This window comes from Nerophis ophidion, linkage group LG04 (assembly GCF_033978795.1).
Source record: "Nerophis ophidion isolate RoL-2023_Sa linkage group LG04, RoL_Noph_v1.0, whole genome shotgun sequence".
Taxonomy (NCBI): Eukaryota; Metazoa; Chordata; class Actinopteri; order Syngnathiformes; family Syngnathidae; genus Nerophis; species Nerophis ophidion.
In genome coordinates this window covers 44,522,399-44,542,002 of record NC_084614.1, presented here as the reverse complement: position 1 = coordinate 44,542,002, position 19,604 = coordinate 44,522,399, and the positions used below count along the sequence as shown (strand labels likewise).

Here is a 19,604-nt window from a genome sequence, read left to right as displayed (position 1 = left end):
GGATGAGGTGCGTCTCCCATAACAATGTGACCTTGGACTACGTTAAAGTAATGTGTGGAGTTCCCCAGGGTTCGGTCCTTGGCCATGCACTCTTCAGCATCTACATGCTGCCGCTAAGTGACATCATACGCAAATACGGTGTTAGCTTTCACTGTTATCCTGATGACACCCAACTCTACATGCCCCTAAAGCTGACCAACACGCCGGACTGTAGTCAGCTGGAGGCGTGTCTTAATAAAATTAAACAATGGATGTCCGCTAACTTTTTGCAACTCAACGCCAAAAAAACGGAATTGCTGATTATCGGTCCTGCTAGACACCGAACTCTATTTAATAATACAACTTTAACATTTAACAACCAAATAATTAAACAGGGCGACTCAGTAAAGAATCTGGGTATTATCTTCAACCCAACTCTCTCCTTTGAGCTACACATTAAAAGCGTTACTAAAACGGCCTTCTTTCATCTCCGTAATATCGCTAAAATTCGCTCCATTTTGTCCACTAAAGACGCTGAGAAGGTGCCTGGTATGTTAACGTAACATATTATGGTGAGAGTCATTCAAATAACTATAACATATAGAATATGCTATACGTTTACCAAACAATCTGTCACTCCTAATCGATAAATCCCATGAAATCTTCTTCCTCCAACTCTGCCAACTCCAAAAGTATGCGCTGCTTCCTCCTGTCGTTTTCTGCTGCATTTTTCACTACATCCAGCTTGTAATCTGCGGTACATGATTTCCTTTTTGGTGACATTTTTGTTCAGCCCTTCTCAGTTTTTATAAGTTACCACCAACGATGAAATGATCCATTTTAATAGCTACGGCAGTAGCATGTAGCAGTTAGCATTCCATGACCCAAAATGCACTTTTGCCATGACACCCCCCCACCGAATTCTTATTGGCTGACATTTTCTTTGTCTCTTCTGCGAATGAGATAAATAATATTATTTGATATTTTACGATAATGTGTTAATAATTTCACACATACTGTAAGTCGCTCCGGAGTATATGTCGCACCCCCGGCCAAACCATGAAAAAAAATGTGACTTATAGTCCGAAAAATATGGTATATATTAGCTTATTTTCAAAAGACAGTCAAAAAGAGGCTTGAAAATGATCTCTACAGCATGTGACATTTGGACCAACGCACCACCCTACATGTTATATATGTCACAAAGAAATGTTTAAAAATGTGATTAAAAATCATACTATGACCCCATGAAAGTAAAGATTTGCGTTACCGACTTTTTACATGATGGAATTCAAATATTTGATGCGAGATGTCGCCCGCTGGGTTAAATATGTTTTTGGCATTTTACCAGCTTCATGTTTTTGAACTGAAAGAACTGTTTGCAAACTGTGCTGCAGAAAAGGTCAATTCGGATAATCCACAATACCCGCTATAAAGAACAGACAAATCCTCTTGTTCATTGTGTGGAAAATATGGAAAACATACACAATGCAAACAATAAGTCAACAAGGTACAACCATTTTTTTCAACAAGAGAGAAAAATACAACCTTCTGGAAAACTGAAACCTCTTAGCATTTGTACACTTGCACATCATTAAAACATGTTTATCATCAAAGTATAAATCAGACCTACAATGAATTTCATGCCACTTCATACTAATTTACTAAACCCTTGCGACTTATGTGCAGCCAACCAGCGTCATTTTTGTGCCTGAACGGAAACTTATCAAAACTTATGTTTGTTTCTTTTGTAGACTGTCATGATCTGTGGTCTAGATCAGTGGCTTTCAAACTTTTTTCAGTGATGTACCCCCTGTGAACATTTTTTTAATTCAAGTTCCCCAAAAACAGGGCAAAGCATTTTTGGTTGAAAAAAAGAGGTAAAGAAGTAAAATACAGCACTATGTCATCCGTTTCTGATTTCTTATTTAGTTGTAATCACGGAAATACATTTTAAAATATTTGACTTTCATGGCTCTCTCAGCCAAAAAAGGTTCCGGACCCCTGTGTTAAACACTAACAAACACACAAACTGAATATCAGAAACTTGTATTTCAGTAGTAACCATCATGCTGTCCTTCCAGGGTTTCGCTGAAATTCCTAAATTCGCAGAAAGCTGAGGCAAAAGTTGCAACGTTTTTGGGCTTTTTTTTTTTGCCATTAACATTGTATGAATTTGGTTTAAAAAAAATGCTTTAAGCATTCCTTAACCTTAAAAAGTACAGGATTTCAACAACAAATAGAACATAAATACTGTATTGATGTTTTAGTTTTGGCCCTGCGATAAGTGGGCGACTTGTCCAGGGTGTACCCTGCCTTCCGCCCGATTGTGGCTGAGAGAGGCGCCAGCGCCCCCCGCGAACCCAAAAGGGAATAAGCGGTAGAAAATGGATGGATGGATGTTTTAGTTTTTTTTTTTTATACCACTCAGCTTTAAAAGTAGACACTAGATGGCAGTAAAAACATACTCAGAGCTCCTTGTCATATTACTGTTATGTTTTAATTCATTACTACTAATAACATTAATAATTAATTTCAATTACAGAATGAAATACCACCAATTGCTTCCTTATTGTCAATCAATCAATCAATGTTTATTTATATAGCCCCAAATCACAAATGTCTCAAAGGACTGCACTTATTGTCTGATGTCTGCTCTGTTGTACACAAATTGCCGACATTCTCAGGGTATGTTTTACGTTTGATAAGTTTGTCCATCTTAAACATTTATTAATGTTCCAACACATTTACCACCCGCACATTAGAAATATTTGTTACCTGTTGTGAGCGATCTAATGCGTTAATTTTTGTTGGTAAATGAGACAATGGGATATAATGATCACGCCTCAACATTTCTATCGTGGAAATACCTCCTTATAGCTCGGTCAGCATTGCGAATGACAATGTGTTCTTAATTGTCTTTTCCTGAATAAACAAATGTTTGATAAATACATGTTAACAAGGAAGTACATTTTTGTATACCACATTTTCGAGAAGGCTTGGTGCCGTAGACATGAACTGGAAATATTTCTGAGATACGTGGGAGGACTACAATTGTGCCGTTTGATCAATGAAGAGTTTATATTTTGTTACATGTCATCGATCCTGCTTTGTTTATGTCACGTCTGGGATGCATCTTTATGTGGGGTCGTTCTCCCAGGAATGCAGACGGACCACTCCGGACCAAGCGTTCAGGTAAAAACATGATTTAATCTTGAACAATAACTCAAAGAGGTACAAAAAACGGAAAACAAGGCGCCGATCACACTTGAAGCTAAATACTTAGCATGGACTAGAAGACAAGTGACGTGACGAGAGCATGAAGCAAACACTTAGCATAAACTATGGACTGGAACACTCAGGGAACTGTGGCATGAAACTAGCAAGACTTACTTGGCAAGGTAACAAAATTTACGTGGACACGGCATGAATCGAACAATGACACCGGGCTGACTGACTGGCAAAAGCAGGCTCAAATAGTGCCTTTGATTAGACACAGGTGAGCGTCCCGAACACCAGAGGCAGGTGAAAACAATAAGCTGCCATGGCAACCAAACGAAACTTAGGAGGTGTCAAACAGGAACTAAAAGAGTCCAAAACTAACAGAAAATAACCAAACAAAACATGATCTAGACCAGTGGTTCTCAAATGGGGGTACGCGTACCCCTGGGGGTACTTGAAAGTTTGCCAAGGGGTATGTGAGATTTTTTTTAAATATTCTAAAAATAGCAGCAAATCAAAAATCCTTTATAAATATATTTATGGAATAATACTTTAACAAAATATGAATATAAGTTCATAAACTGTGAAAAGAAATGCAACAATGCAATATTCAGTGTTGACAGCTAGATTTTTTGTGGACATGTTCCATAAATATTGATGTTAAACATTTTTTTTTTGGTGAAAAAATGTTTAGAATTAAGTTCATGAATCCAGATGGATCTCTATTACAATCCCGAAAGAGGGCACTTTAAGTTGATGATTACTTCTATGTGTAGAAATCTTTATTTATAATTGAATCACTTGTTTATTTTTTAACAAGTTTTTAGTGATTTTAATATCTTTTTTTCCAAATAGTTCAAGAAAGACCACTACAAATGAGCAATATTTTGCACTGTTATACAATTTAACATTTTTAAAATTTTAACATCAACATTTTTTTAGTATAATAAGACTCGTATTCTTTTTAATAACATTCTTATTCTAAAGCTAACCAATAATAAATAAAATACTTCTTACGATTAAAGCGACTTCTTGAAAAGATGCGTTAGAAAACGGATGGATGGATTAAAATTCATGAGAATGTTTTATATTTTGAACGTTATTTTTAACTTTGATTACCAGTGGAAATATTCATTTCTTATCGTGTTAAGCAATGTCAGCTAGGATCAATCTGAGAGCCAGATGCATCCATCAAAAGAGCCACATCTGGCTCTCGAGCCATAGGTCCCCTACCCCTGGTTTAACACATACGTACACAAAATCATCCATTCATCCATCCATCCATCCATTTCTCTACCGCTTATTCCCTTTGGGGTCATGGGGGGTGCTGGTTCCTATCTCAGCTATCATGTATAATTCTAAACCTTTACACCACCTATCTATTCTCCACTGTTTTCTCTTGTCCTATATAATTGTCAAAATTGAACTATTGTGCAACTATGTCATACGTTTTGGCCAGCAATAACATTAAAAGTGAACAGTGGCGCCCTTCAAAGGACAGGCGATGTTCTAAAACTATTTTTAAAAAAGGCCTCTGGAAAACGATTGCCATGAAAAAAAAAAAAAAATATGTATATATATATATATATATATATATATATATATATATATATATATATATATATTTATATAATTTTATTAGTTTACTTTTTATTGTAAAAGCAAAACCTGCCTAATTGGGTCAATCAATCAATCAATCAATGTTTACTTATATAGCCCTAAATCACTAGTGTCTCAAAGGGCTGCACAAACCACCACGACATCCTCGGTAGGCCCATATAAGGGCAAGGAAAACTCACACCCAGTAAAAACACTTACAGTATTAAGTCAGTTTTCCTCCATAATCCTAATATATACTGTGATATTTAAACAGGAAGTCTATTTGTATAACCGTTTTTTGTTACACTCATGCAATTGCCTGCATACATGTATAGAATTACATCTGTATAAATGTATATAGTTACACCTGTATACATGTATATAGTTACACCTGAATAAATGTATATAGTTACACCTGTATAAATATATATAGTTACACCTGTATATATATATATATATATATATATATACATATATATATATATATATATATATATATATATATATATATATATATATATATATATATATATAGTTACACCTGTATACATGTATATAGTTACACCTTTATAAATACATACAGTTACACCTGTATACATATATAGATATATAGTTACACCTGTATAAATGTATATAGTTCAATCTGTATAAATATATATAGTTACACCTGTATACATTTATATACATAGTTACACCCCTATAAATGTACATAGTTACACCTGTATACATGTATATAGTGACACCTGCATACATATATTTAGTTACACCTGTATAAATATATACAGTTACACCTGTATAAATATATATAGTTACACCTGTATGGATATATATAGTAACACCTGTATGAATGGATCTATCCATCCATCCATCCATCCATTTACTACCGCTTATTCCCTTTCGGGGTCGCGGGGGGCGCTGGCGCCTATCTCAGCTACAATCGGGCGGAAGGCGGGGTACACATAATTAATCTGTAACTAAATAAAATGATACCTGTGTTACTAGATACATTTATACAGGTGTAACTGAATATATTTACAACATATAGGTGTAGATGAATACAGGTGTAACCAAATACAGTTATACAGGTGGAACTGAATACATGAGCACATAGTTCTACAGGTGTAACTTAATATATTTATAAAGGCAGTTTTACAGGTGCAACTGTGTACAATAACCCACAATTATACAGGCGTAACTACTGTAAATACAATTATTCAGGTGTAACTAGAGGCATGTATGCAAGTGTAGCTGAATACATCAACACATAGTTATACAGGTGAAACTTAACACAGTTATATACATGTGTAACTAAATACAGTTATACAGGTGCTTATACAGGTGTAACTAAATGCATTCATACAGGTGTAACTAAATACATCAACAGTTATACAGGTGTAACTAAATACATTTATACATGTGTAGTTAAATACATATAAACATATGGAACTTAATACTCTGAAGTAACACATAGTTATACAGGTGTAACTAAATACATTTATACAGGTGTATCTAAATACTTTTAAACAGGTAGTTATATAGGGGTATGGAAATACATGTATACTAGTGTAACTAAATACATTCATACATGTGTAACTAAATACATCAACACAGTTATACAGGTGGAACTAAATACATGTATACATGTGTTGCTAAATACACATAAACTTATGGAACTGAATACTGTACAGTAACACATATACAGGTGTAACTAAATACATTTATACAGGTGTATCTAAATACTTTTAAACAGGCAGTTATACAGGTGTTACGTGATACATGTATACAAGTGTAACTGAATACATTCATACATGTGTAACTAAATACATCAACACAGTTATACAGGTGGAACTAAATACATGTATACATGTGTTGCTAAATACACATAAACTTATGGAACTGAATACTGTACAGTAACACATATACAGGTGTAACTAAATACATTTATACAGGTGTATCTAAATACTTTTAAACAGGTAGTTATACAGGTGTAACGTAATACATGTATACAAGTGTAACTAAATACATTCATACATGTGTAACTATATACATCAACACAGTTATACAGGTGGAACTAAATACATGTATACATGTGTTGCTAAATACATATAAACATATGGAACTTAATACTCTAAAGTAACACATAGTTATACAGGTGTAACTAAACACATTTATACAGGTGTAACTCAATACTTTTAAACAGGTGGTTATACAGGTGTAACATAATACATGTATACAAGTGTAACTAAATACAGTCATACATGTGTAACTAAATACATCAACACAGTTATACAGGTGGAACTAAATACATGTATACATGTGTTGCTAAATACACATAAACTTATGGAACTGAATACTGTACAGTAACACATATACAGGTGTAACTAAATACATTTATACAGGTGTATCTAAATACTTTTAAACAGGCAGTTATACAGGTGTTACGTGATACATGTATACAAGTGTAACTGAATACATTCATACATGTGTAACTAAATACATCAACACAGTTATACAGGTGGAACTAAATACATGTATACATGTGTTGCTAAATACACATAAACTTATGGAACTGAATACTGTACAGTAACACATATATAGGTGTAACTAAATACATTTATACAGGTGTATCTAAATACTTTTAAACAGGTAGTTATACAGGTGTAACGTAATACATGTATACAAGTGTAACTAAATACATTCATACATGTGTAACTATATACATCAACACAGTTATACAGGTGGAACTAAATACATGTATACATGTGTTGCTAAATACATATAAACATATGGAACTTAATACTCTAAAGTAACACATAGTTATACAGGTGTAACTAAACACATTTATACAGGTGTAACTCAATACTTTTAAACAGGTGGTTATACAGGTGTAACATAATACATGTATACAAGTGTAACTAAATACAGTCATACATGTGTAACTAAATACATCAACACAGTTATACAGGTGGAACTATATACATGTACGTATGTGTTTCTAAATACACATAAACTTATGGAACTGAATACTGTACAGTAACACATATACAGGTGTAACTAAATACATTTATACAGGTGTATCTAAATACTTTTAAACAGATAGTTATACAGGTGTAACGTAATACATGTATACAAGTGTAACTAAATAATTTCATACATGTGTAACTAAATACATCAACACAGTTATACAGGTGGAACTAAATACATGTATACATGTGTTGCTAAATACATATAAACATATGGAACTCAATACTCTAAAGTAACACATAGTTATACAGGTGTAACTAAATACATTTATACAGGTGTAACTCAATACTTTTAAACAGGTGGTTATACAGGTGTAACGTAATACATGTATACAAGTGTAATAAAGTAAAGTTAAAGTAATTTTAATAGTACACTAATATAGCTAATTAGCCACTTACATCAGTGGTTCTCAAACTTTTTTTGGTGATGTACCCCCTATTAACATTTTCTAAATTCAAGTACCCCTAATCAGAGCAAAGCATTTTTGGTTGAAAAAAAAAGGGATAAAGAAGTAAAATACAGCACTATGTCATCAGTTTTGGATTTTTTAAATTGTATAACAGTGCAAAATATTGCTCATTTGTAGTGGTCTTTCTTGAACTATTAGGAAAAAAGATATAAAAATAACTAAAAACTTGTTGAAAAATAAACAAGTGATTCAATTCTAAATAAATATTTCTACAGATAGAAGTAATCATCAAATTAAAGTGCTCTCTTTGGGGATTGTAATAGAGATCCATCTGGATTCATGAACTTCATTGTAAAAATTTCTTCACAAAAAAAAGAAATCTTTAACATCAATATTTGTGGAACATGTCCACAAAAAATCTAGCTGTCAACACTGAATATTGCATTGTTGCATTTCTTTTCTCAGTTCATGAACTTACATTCATAGTCTGTTGAAGTATTATTCAATAAATGTATTTACAAAGGACTTTTGAATTGTTGCTATTTATAGAATATTTTTTTTAAATCTCATGAACCCCTTGACATACCTTCAAGTACCACCAGGGGTACGCGTACCCCCATTTGAGAACCACTGACTTACATCAGGTGTTGCCATCATTATAAGTCATTTTGAGAATAGGCTAATATAGCTACTATAGACACGTACGTCATGTGTTGTCTTCATTATAAGACTTGTATACAACTTTTAAAGTAATTTTGATAGTAAGCTAAAATAGACACATCATGTGTTGTCTTCATTATAACATTTACATAAGACTTTTAAAGTCATTTTAATGGTAGGCTAATATAGCTAATTAGCTTCTTACATCATGTGTTGCCATCATTATAAGTCATTTTGATAGTAGGCTAATATAGACACTTACATCATATGTTGTCTTCATTATAACATTAACAAAATACTTTTAAAGTAATTTTGATAGTAGGCTAAAATAGCTAATTAGCCACTTACATCATGTGTTGCCATCATTATAAGTCCTTTTGATAGTAGGCTAATATAGACACTTACTTCATATGTTGTCTTCATTATAACATTTACAAAAGACTTATTAGTCATTTTGATAGTAGGCTAATTTGGCTAATTAGCCACTTACATCATGTGTTGCCATCATTATAACACTTATATACGTTTTTTCATTTTTTTGCGGCTCCAGAACGATGACTTTTTTGTATTTGTGGTCCAATAAGGCTCTTTCAACATTTGGGTTGCCGACCCCCTGATCTATTTCAGTGGTTCTCAAATGGGGGTACGCGTACCCCTGGGGGTACTTGAGGGAATGCCAAGGGGTAGGTGAGATTTTTTTTTTAAATATTCTAAAAATAGCAATAATTAAAAAATCCTTCATAAATATATTTATTGAATAATACTTCAACTAAATATGAATGTAAGTTCATAAACTGTGAAAAGAAATGCAAAAATGCAATATTCAGTGTTGACAGCTAGATTTTTTGTGGACATGTTCCATAAATATTGATGTTAGAGATTTCTTTTTTTTGTGAAAAAATGTTTAGAATTAAGTTGATGAATCCAGATGGATCTCTATTACAATCCCCAAAGAGGGCACTTTAAGTTGATGATTACTTCTATGTGTAGAAATCTTTATTTATAATTGAATCACTTGTTTATTTTTCAACAAGTTTTTAGTTATTTTTACATCTTTTATCCAAATAGTTCAAGAAAGACCACTACAAATGAGCAATATTTTGCACTGTTATACAATTTAATGAATCAGAAACTGATGACATAGTGCTGTATTTTACTTCTTTATCTCTTTTTTTCAACCAAAAATGCTTGAATTAAAAAAATGTTCACAGGGGGTACATCACTGAAAAAATGTTGACAACCACTGATGTAGCTAATACATGTATATAGGTGTAAATACTAAATACATTTATTGTTTCGGGACCCTTGCTGCTTTGGAAAAAAAAATATATATACTTAATACATTACATATGTGTTAATGTAAGTATGAATATATCCAGTAAAGTGACAAAGCTTTGGCCTGCAGTGTAATCACGCCGTTCGAGCAGCACTTCCTCATATTATGCTGCTCTGACATATTTAAACGTAGCACCGCCCACTAAAGATGATTGGCAACACATTTGACCAATAGTCTTACTACATTTGCGATGTTAGCCCCGCCTGTGTGAGATGGACTTAGATTCCAGCCAATCAGCTGGTATGCGTCACAGCGCTAAACCGGAGACAAGTGTAGGGAAAAAGCCTTCACTTTTGTTTACGTGCGGTCAGCAGACAGCTGTCGTCGCGCCTTCCTGCGCACGCAGCATTGTTGCCATTTGTACTCGCACCTTCTAAAAGCTCCGCGTCAATAACCCGCGGTCGTCGAGGATGTTTACTTGATCGCGGGCGAGCCTGTGTGGATGCCGACAGGAGGATGAGCTCCATCAGCGGTCGGGTTCACGCCGTCCCCGCCGCCTCTGTCACCAACTCTGGAGCTTCCTCCTCCCGAGCCTTGCACGTCGAGCTCACGTCCCAACAAGTAAGTAAGCACACGGCGTTTAAACATGACACCAAAACATGGAAACGGTGTAAATGTTGCAAATGTGTGCGTCGCGGCAGTTTTACAGCGTGTCACTTCCTGCAAGCGGCCTGTCAGCCTAGCGAGCTATATCGCTTGCTAGCCGTTTAGCCTGTCTGACACACAGGACACTTTAAGCACTTGTGAACAATTACATTGATTTATCTAATAGTAATATTTGTTTTTTAATAAGTGTGAAGTGTCTTCACCCTTGTGTGGGAAGCATGTATAAATATAACACAGCTTGTAAACTTTGTTTCACCTGAGGGGAAACAGTGGTATATGTTACGACTCGGTTAATAGTTTGCCTTTTAGGTATTATTTTATGTAAAAACAACAAAACTATTGTTTTTGTGCATCTGCTGTATTGATAACCTATCACACGACACGATATGTGTGTAAAATCTTTCATTTTTCATTCATTTACACTGGGGTTGTCACGATATAAGAATGTAAATTGTCGATACGATACAATTTCCACGATTATCGATACTTATTCGATATCACGATACAAAAAACTGAACCCTTGTACTTTTTAATTCACTACTTTTTATTATATTGTTGCGATGAGGTGGCGACTTGTCCAGGGTGTACTCCACCTTCCGCCCGATTGTAGCTTAGATAGGCGCCAACGCCCCCCGCGACCCCCAAAAGGGAATAAGCGGTAGAAAATGGATGGATGGATGTTTCGAAGTGACAGTTATTTAAGATCACTGTGCTTCAACATATTTTTAAAAAGAATTTAAAGTATCAGTAGAGTGAAAATGTTAAAATTTCGATGATTGTCACACACACAAGGTGTGGCGAAATTTACCTGTTCATTTTTTTCCGTATTGGCCCTCTGAATAGGGGTCGTCACTCAGCATAAAAGGAATTACTCGCCGTGCACTTTTTGCTTGTTTTATTTGGTGCTATTGCAGCAACAGTTGCAGCAGCAATAGCAGCAGTATCAGTAGCAGCATCAGCAGTAGGTAATAACCTAAAAGTAAACATGAACACAACCAAACAATGTATCTATTTTTGAATCATCATAATGTAAATAATAGACATGGATTAATCAACTGAACCATATTGTTGTCAACCATGATATGACATATTATCAATCACTGTGATTTTATCTTAACTTATTAATTTTAGCATTACATTTCATTATCATCATTAATTTATGTCATATAATGTTTTAAATGTGATCAAAATCATTTATAATGTCGCCATGATTCATGGACAAGCATACTAAAAAAGAACATAAACAAAGGCGCTCTGTTTGAGCCACACATTACACATTTAAGCTGAACTACTTTAGAGAACTACAAATCCCATCAGCCAAACCAGGAAGTAAAGTGCCGGTATTTTCGAACTCAAGCCAAGAATAAACCTATGATCACTCAAATTCATCCGGACACACACACAACGTGACAACACTCTAATACAACAGATTTCAATTCGCACATTACTGTGGTTGTACCCTTTAACTTAATACTTTTGCCGATGTCGTTTAAAAGCTAAAACAGTACGTGTTTGCTCTGGCTGTCAAACAGCCAGCCGCACAACAGGCGCTGCGGACTTAACGAACACACAACAAACAAAAAAGAAAGGAAGCGAGCAAACATGGATTTCAAACAATAATTCAGTTGATCTAAACAAGAAAAGCGGACATAATAAAATGATCTTACCAATGGGGTATGCCGGTGACGAAGCACGCTGTATTTTACCAAACGAACAATGACACCATTTTTAAAAGCTTCCCAAGTAGTCACCTGACAGTGGTAGCCATGCCCATCTTAAAACTCCCAAGCAAGCCCGCCATAAATACATATACACATAACATATACACATAATAAATCCAACATTACCCTTGATCACCCCCTGGGAGGTAAGTGAGGAGAGCAGTGAGCATTTTTGTCGGTTTAACCCCCAATTACCACCCTTGATGCTGAGTGCCAAGCTGGGGGGTAATGGGTCCCATTTTGGCAGTCTTTGGTAAGACTCGGATGGGGTTTGTACTCAAAAACAAGTTGCCTCTATATTGAAGCTATTGTCATATTTATTTATGACACCAAAATACTTCCAAAGTTAGCGAATAAAGAGATATGATCAAAAGAGTATATTTTACGGAGATTCTCAAACCATTTTCAGAGTTAATGAAAAAGCCAGTCACGTGATCCGTGGCGTAAACAATTTCATTCATTTAATAGTAATATTAGATACGTCGCCCTGCTTTCCCGCTGTTTTTGTATTAAGTGGGAATTGTCGTCATCCTTGTGTTGGAAGCATGTATAAATATAACACAGCTTGTAAACTTTGTGTCACCTGAGGGGAAACGGTGGCATATGTTATGACTGGGTTAATAGTTTGCCTTTAGGTATTATTTTATGTAAAAACAACCAAACTATTGTTATTGTGCATCTGCTGTATTGATAACCTATCACACGACACGACTTGTGTGTAAAATCGTTCATTTTTCATTCATTTACAATGGGGTTGTCACGATATAAGAATGTAAGTTGTCGATACGATACAATTTCCACGATTATCGATACTTATTCGATACCACGATAAAAAAAAACCTGAACCCTTGTATATTTTAAATCAGTACTTTTTATTAAAGGCCTACTGAAACCCACTACTACCCACCACGCAGTCTGATAGTTTATATATCAATGATGAAATATTAACATTGCAACACATGCCAATACGGCCTTTTTAGTTTACTAAATTACAATTTAAAATTTCCCGGGAGTTTCGTCTAGAAAACGTCATGTAATGATGACGTGTACGCAAGACATCACGCTGTGCACACACACACAGCTAAAAGTCGTCTGCTATAACCGCATAATTACACAATATTTTGGAGATCTGTGTTTCTGAATCTATTGCAATTTGTTCAATTAATATTTGAGAAGTCACAGTAGAAAGATGGAGTTGGGAAGCTTTAGTCTTTAGCCACACAAACACACGGTGATTCCTTGTTTAAAATTCCTGGAGGTGAAACTCTCCTATGGATCAGAGCGCGGTCAAGAGAACATGGATCCCTACCAAATGTCAACCAGCAGGTTAACATTTGACACTGCGCGTCAACACACCCGTGGAGACACCTTTCCGACTATCAGGTACTATTTAACTCACTAAAACACTAGAAGCACAATAAAAAGATAAGGGATTTCCCAGAGTAAATGTCTCTAAAAACATCCCAATGCAATCGCGTTTTTTTTTAAAAACTTTTTTTTTTTTTTATCTTTTTTTTTTCTAGTCCGTTGCTATCAATATCCTCAAACACAAATCTTTCATCCTCGCTCAAATTAATGGGGAAATTGTCGTTTTCTCGGTCCGAATAGCACTTTTTGTTGGAGGCTTCCATTAAAAACAATGCGAATATGTGAGGAGCCCCCACACGTGTGACGTCATCGTCTGCGACTTCCGGTAGAGGCAGGGCTTTTTTCTTAACACCGAAAGCTGCAAACTTTATTGGGGATGTTCTCTACTAAATCCTTTCAGCAAAATGATGGCAATATCGCGAAATGATCAAGTATGACACATAGAATGGAATTGCTATCCCCGTTTAAATAAGAAAACCTAATTTCAGTAGGCCTTTAAATTGTTTCGAAGTGACAATTATTTAAGATCACTGTGCTTCAACATATTTTTACAAAGAATTTAAAGTCCTTGTCACGCCAAATTTCTTCCCCCCTACAAAAACCTTCCCCCTGTAAGACATTTGGTGTGACAGCCCCTCTAATGCCTGAAGGACCCCAATGAGGGCGTGATAATACCAAGTTATATGACTCTTAAGGGTTACAGCTGCAAAAATAGCTTGGAAGGTTAGCATGGTGGAATGCTAATATTTTTTCCTCACCGTTATTTTTCACCAATGACAATCAGCCAATTATAATGCTTTTAAAACAGGCAGCTGCGTGGGCTGCATTAAGCAAGTTACATGACTCTTAAGGGTTACAGCTGCAAAATTAGCGAAGCAGAAATAGCTTGAAAGGTTAGCATGCTGAAATGCTAATATTTTTTTCCTTACCGTTATTTCTCACCAATGACAATCAGCCAGTTATAATGCTTTTAAAACAGGCAGCTGTGTGGGCTGCTTTAAGGTCCTTCCACCCTCATTGGGGTCCTTCAGGCATTAGAGGGGCTTTCACGCCAAATGTCTTCCGGGGGAAAGGTTTTTGTAGGGGGAAGAAATTTGGCGTGACAGCCTACTGAAATGAGATTTTCTTATTTAAACGGGGATAGCAGATCCATTCTATGTGTATTACTTGATCATTTTGCGATATTGCCATATTTTTGCTGAAAGGATTTAGCAGAAAACATCGACGATAAAGTTGGCAACTTTTGGTCGCTAACAGAAAAGCCCTGCCTTTACCGGAAGTCGCAGACGATGACGTCACCCGTTGATGGCTCCTCACATCCTCAGATTGTTTTTAATGGGAGCCTCTAACAAAAAGAGCTATTCTGACCGAGAAAACGTCAATTTCCCCATTAATTTGAGCGAGGATGAAAGATTTGTGTTTGAGGATATTGATAGCGATGGACTAGAAAAAAAAAAAAAAGTTAAAAAAACAAAACACAATTCCGATGTTTTTAGACACAATTACTAGGATAATTCTGGGAAATCCCTTATCTTTCTATTGTGTTGCAAGTGTTTTAGTGAGTTTAATATTACCTGAAAGTCGTAGGTGTGTCTCCACGGGTGTCCCAATGTCTTAGGGGAGTCGACGGCAGCTATGGATGGCACAAGCTCAGCTTTTCTCCGGTAAGAAGCGACTTTTTACCACAATTTTCTCACCGAAACCTGCTGGTTGAAATTCCGTCGTAATTCATGTTCGCTTGATCGCGCTGTGATCCATAGTAAAGTTTCACCTCCAGGAATTTTAAACAATCACCATGTGTTTGTGTGGCTAAAGGCTATAGCTTCCCATCTCCATCTTTCTACTATGACTTTTTCAATATTAATTGAACAAATTACAAAAGATTCAGCAACACAGATCTCCAAAATACTGTGTAATTATACCGTTAAAGCAGACGACTTTTAGCTGTGTGTGTACGCAGCGCTCATACTTCCTAAAAACCTGTGATGTCTTGCGTACACGTCATCATTACACGACGTTTCAAGACAAAACTCCCGTGAAATTTAAAATTGTAATTTAGTAAACTAAAAAGGCCGTATTGGCATGTGTTGCAATGTTAATATTTCATCATTGATATATAAACTATCAGACTGCGTGGTGGGTAGTAGTGGGTTTCAGTAGGCCTTTAAAGATCACTGTGCTTCAACATCTTTTTACAAATAATTTAAAGTATCAGTAAAGTGAAAAAGTTAAGCGGTGGCCGTGCCCAGGAATAATTTTTGTTGTTTTTAAAGGCCTACTGAAACCTACTACTATCCACCATGCAGTCTGATAGTTTATATATCAATGATGAAATATTAACATTGCAACACATGCCAATACGGCCTTTTTAGTTTACTAAATTGCAATTTTAAATTTCCCGGAACTTTTTTCTTGAAAACGTCGCGTAATGATGACGTGTACGCGTGACGTCACGGGCTGTTATGAATATGAGCGCTGCGCACACACACAGCTAAAAGTCATCTGCTTTAACGGCATAATTACACAGTATTTTGGACATCTGTGTTGCTGAATCTTTTGCAATTTGTTCATTTAATATTGGAGAAGTCAAAGTAGAAAGACGGAGTTGGGAAGCTTTAGCCTTTAGCCACACAAACACACGGTGATTCCTTGTTTAAAATTCACGGAGGTGAAACTTTCCTAGGGATCAGAGCGGACATGGATCCCGACTACATGTCAACCAGCAGATTTCGGTGAGAAAATTGTGGTTAAAAAGTCGCCACTTACCGGATATCAGCTGAGCTTGTGCCGTCCATACAGCTGCCGTCGACTTCCCCGAGACACTGCGCGTCAACACCCGGCCGTGGACGTAAACTTCCGACTATCAGGTACTGTAAAACTCACTAGAATACTAGCAACACAATAGAAAGATAAGGGATTTCCCAGAATTATCCAAGTAAATGTCTCTAAAACATATGAATCCGTTTCAATGCAACGCGATTGCAATCGTGTTTTTTTTTTTTTTTTCTAGTGCGTCGCTATCAATATCCTCAAACACAAATCTTTCATCCTCGCTCAAATTAATGGGGAACTTGTCGTTTTCTCGGTCGTAATAGCTGTTTTTGTTGGGAGGCTCCCATTAAAATTGTGAATATATGAGGAGCCATCAACATGTGACGTCATCGTCTGCGACTTCCGGTAGAGGCAGGGCTTTTCTCCAGTTGCGAACTTTATCGTGGATGTTCTCTACTAAATCCTTTCAGCAAAAATATGGCAATATCGCGAAATGATCAAGTATGACACATAGAATGGACCTTCTATCCCCGTTTAAATAAGAAAATCTAATTTCCGGTGGCCTTTAAGGAACACAAAGCGCTTTGACACTATTTCCACATTCACCCAGTCACACACACATTCACACACTGAGGCGAAAAAAAACAGTCGTGTTCGGCAGTGGAAATGTGGACTAGCTCTTTAGCCAAGTGATATGCGATCGCTCTGGTTATCTGTTCCCACCTTTTGCTGGTTTTCTCATAAGGCACCAAGCATAATACCGAAGCTTGCAGTTTACATGGTTTTAGTGCAGGGGACGTGGATTGCACTGCCACTGTCGCTACAGAAATCGACTTGTTTAAAAATGAGCAAAGCTACTGGGAAATGTAATTAAGCTACGTAGCTTCGATTTTAAGTTAATTATTTTTTACTGGAAAACCGTAATATTTACCACTGCAGCCGTAAACCTGAATGGATGATCAAAAACCGTACTCATTACGGGAAAACCAGTAGTTGTTGGCAGGTATGCAGAAGTTGGTGTTTAACTTACTAGTTGGTCACTGTCACACATTAAAGTTAAAGTTCAAGTAAGTGGGTTGTACTTGTATAGCGCTTTTCTACCTTCAAGGTACTCAAAGCGCTTTGACACTACTTCCACATTCACCCATTCACAAACACATTCACACACTGATCGAAGGAGCTGCCATGCAAGGCGCTAACCAGCACCCATCAGGAGCAAGGGTGAAGTGTCTTGCTCAGGACACAACGGACGTGACGAGGTTGGTACTAGGTGGGGATTGAACCAGGGACACTCGGGTTGCACATGGCCACTCTCCCAACTGTGCCACGCTGTCCCCCAGTACCAGTGTGGCACAATTATTCCCTGCATTTGACTCATCACCCTTGATTAACTCCTGGGAGGTGAGGGGAGCAATGGGCAGGAGCCTTGGCCGCGCTCAGGAATAATTTTGGTGATTTAACCCCCAATTCCAAGCTGTGATGCTGAGTGCCTAGCAGGGAGGTAATGGTTCCCATTTTTAAAGTCTTTGGTATGACTCTGCCAGGGTTTGAACTCACAACCTACCGATCTCAGGGCGGACACTCTAACCACACATGTCGCTGGTGGCACAGTGAGACTCCATATTTACTTACCGTATTTTTAAGTCGCAGGTTTTTTCATAGTTTGGCCGTGGGTGCGACATGTACTCCGGAGCGACTTATGTGTGAAATTATTAACACATTACCATAAAATATCAAATAATATTACTTATTTCATTCGCGGAAGAGACAAAGAAAATGTCAGCAATCGTCACACACACTTCAACCAATAAGAATTCGGCGGGGGAGGGTCATGGCAGAAGTGCATTGTGGGTCATGGAATGCTAACTGCTTTATGCTATATGCTACTCCCGTAGCTATTAAAATGGATCATATCATCGTTGGCGGTAACTTATAAAAACTAAGAAGGGCTGAACAAAAATGGCACCGAAAAGGAAATCTTGTACTGCAGATTCCAAGCTGGTTGAGTGAAATATGCAGCAGAAAAGGACAAGAAGAAGCAATGCATACCTTTGGAGTTGGCAGAGTTGTTTAGAAGCGACATCGAGGAAGAAGATTTCATCGGATTTATCGATCAGGAGTGACAGATTGTTTGGTAAACGTATAGCATGTTCTATATGTTATAGTTATTTGAATGACTCTTACCATAATATGTTACGTTAACATACCAGGCACATTCTCAGTTGGTTATTTATGCGTCATATAACGTACACTTATTCAGCCTGTTGTTCACTATTCTTTATTTATTTTAAATTGCCTTTCTAATGTCTATTCTTGGTGTTGGATTTTATCAAATAAATTTCCCCCAAAAATGCGATTTATACTCCAGTGCGACGTATATATGTTTTATTCTTATACTCCGGAGTGACTTATAATCTGAAAAATACAGTATGTGTTGTTGTTATAGGTCAGTGCAGTAGGGGGTAGAGGGCAAGCTCATCTTGGAAGGAGGTAGGGGACGGTTTTAAAAGCCCATGGAGTGTTGAGAGGGACTGGGAAGCGGGGGAGAATCAAGGATCACAACAAATGAGTGGCGTTTGGTCATTGTAACGTGAAATAGATTACCACATTTTTCGGACTATAAGTCGCAGTCTTCTCCACAGTCCAGCGGGGGGTGAGACCCGGTAAAACCAAAAAAAAAAAAAAAAAATTGATCTTGCATACCTAATGTAAAGGAACCATGGGTGTACATAGTGCAGCCTGTGTTTTGCTGCAGTACCGTATTTTTGGACTATAAAGCGCACTTAAAATCCTTCCAATTTCTCAAAAATCGACACTGCGCCTTATAACCAGGTGTGCCTAATGTATATATTAACTTTGTTGTGCTTACTGACCTTGAAGCAATTTTATTTGGTACATGGTAATAAGT

General features: G+C 36.5%; 1 protein-coding gene across 5 annotated transcripts in view; it reads left to right on the top strand.

Annotated features, from left to right (window-relative positions):
- The first annotated feature begins 10,472 nt into the window (after window positions 1-10,472).
- The window catches only part of uvrag (UV radiation resistance associated gene), a 207,908-nt gene continuing 198,776 nt past the window's right edge, over window positions 10,473-19,604 (top strand). For 3 of the 5 annotated variants that reach the window (XM_061898146.1, XM_061898148.1, XM_061898147.1), the window contains exon 1: window positions 10,474-10,790. In XM_061898146.1, the coding sequence (XP_061754130.1) occupies window positions 10,686-10,790 (105 nt within the window). In that variant the 5' untranslated portion in view covers window positions 10,474-10,685. Of the gene's footprint in view, window positions 10,791-19,604 lie in introns of all 5 variants that reach the window. The other 2 variants (XM_061898145.1, XM_061898144.1) reach the window with 1 other exon arrangement.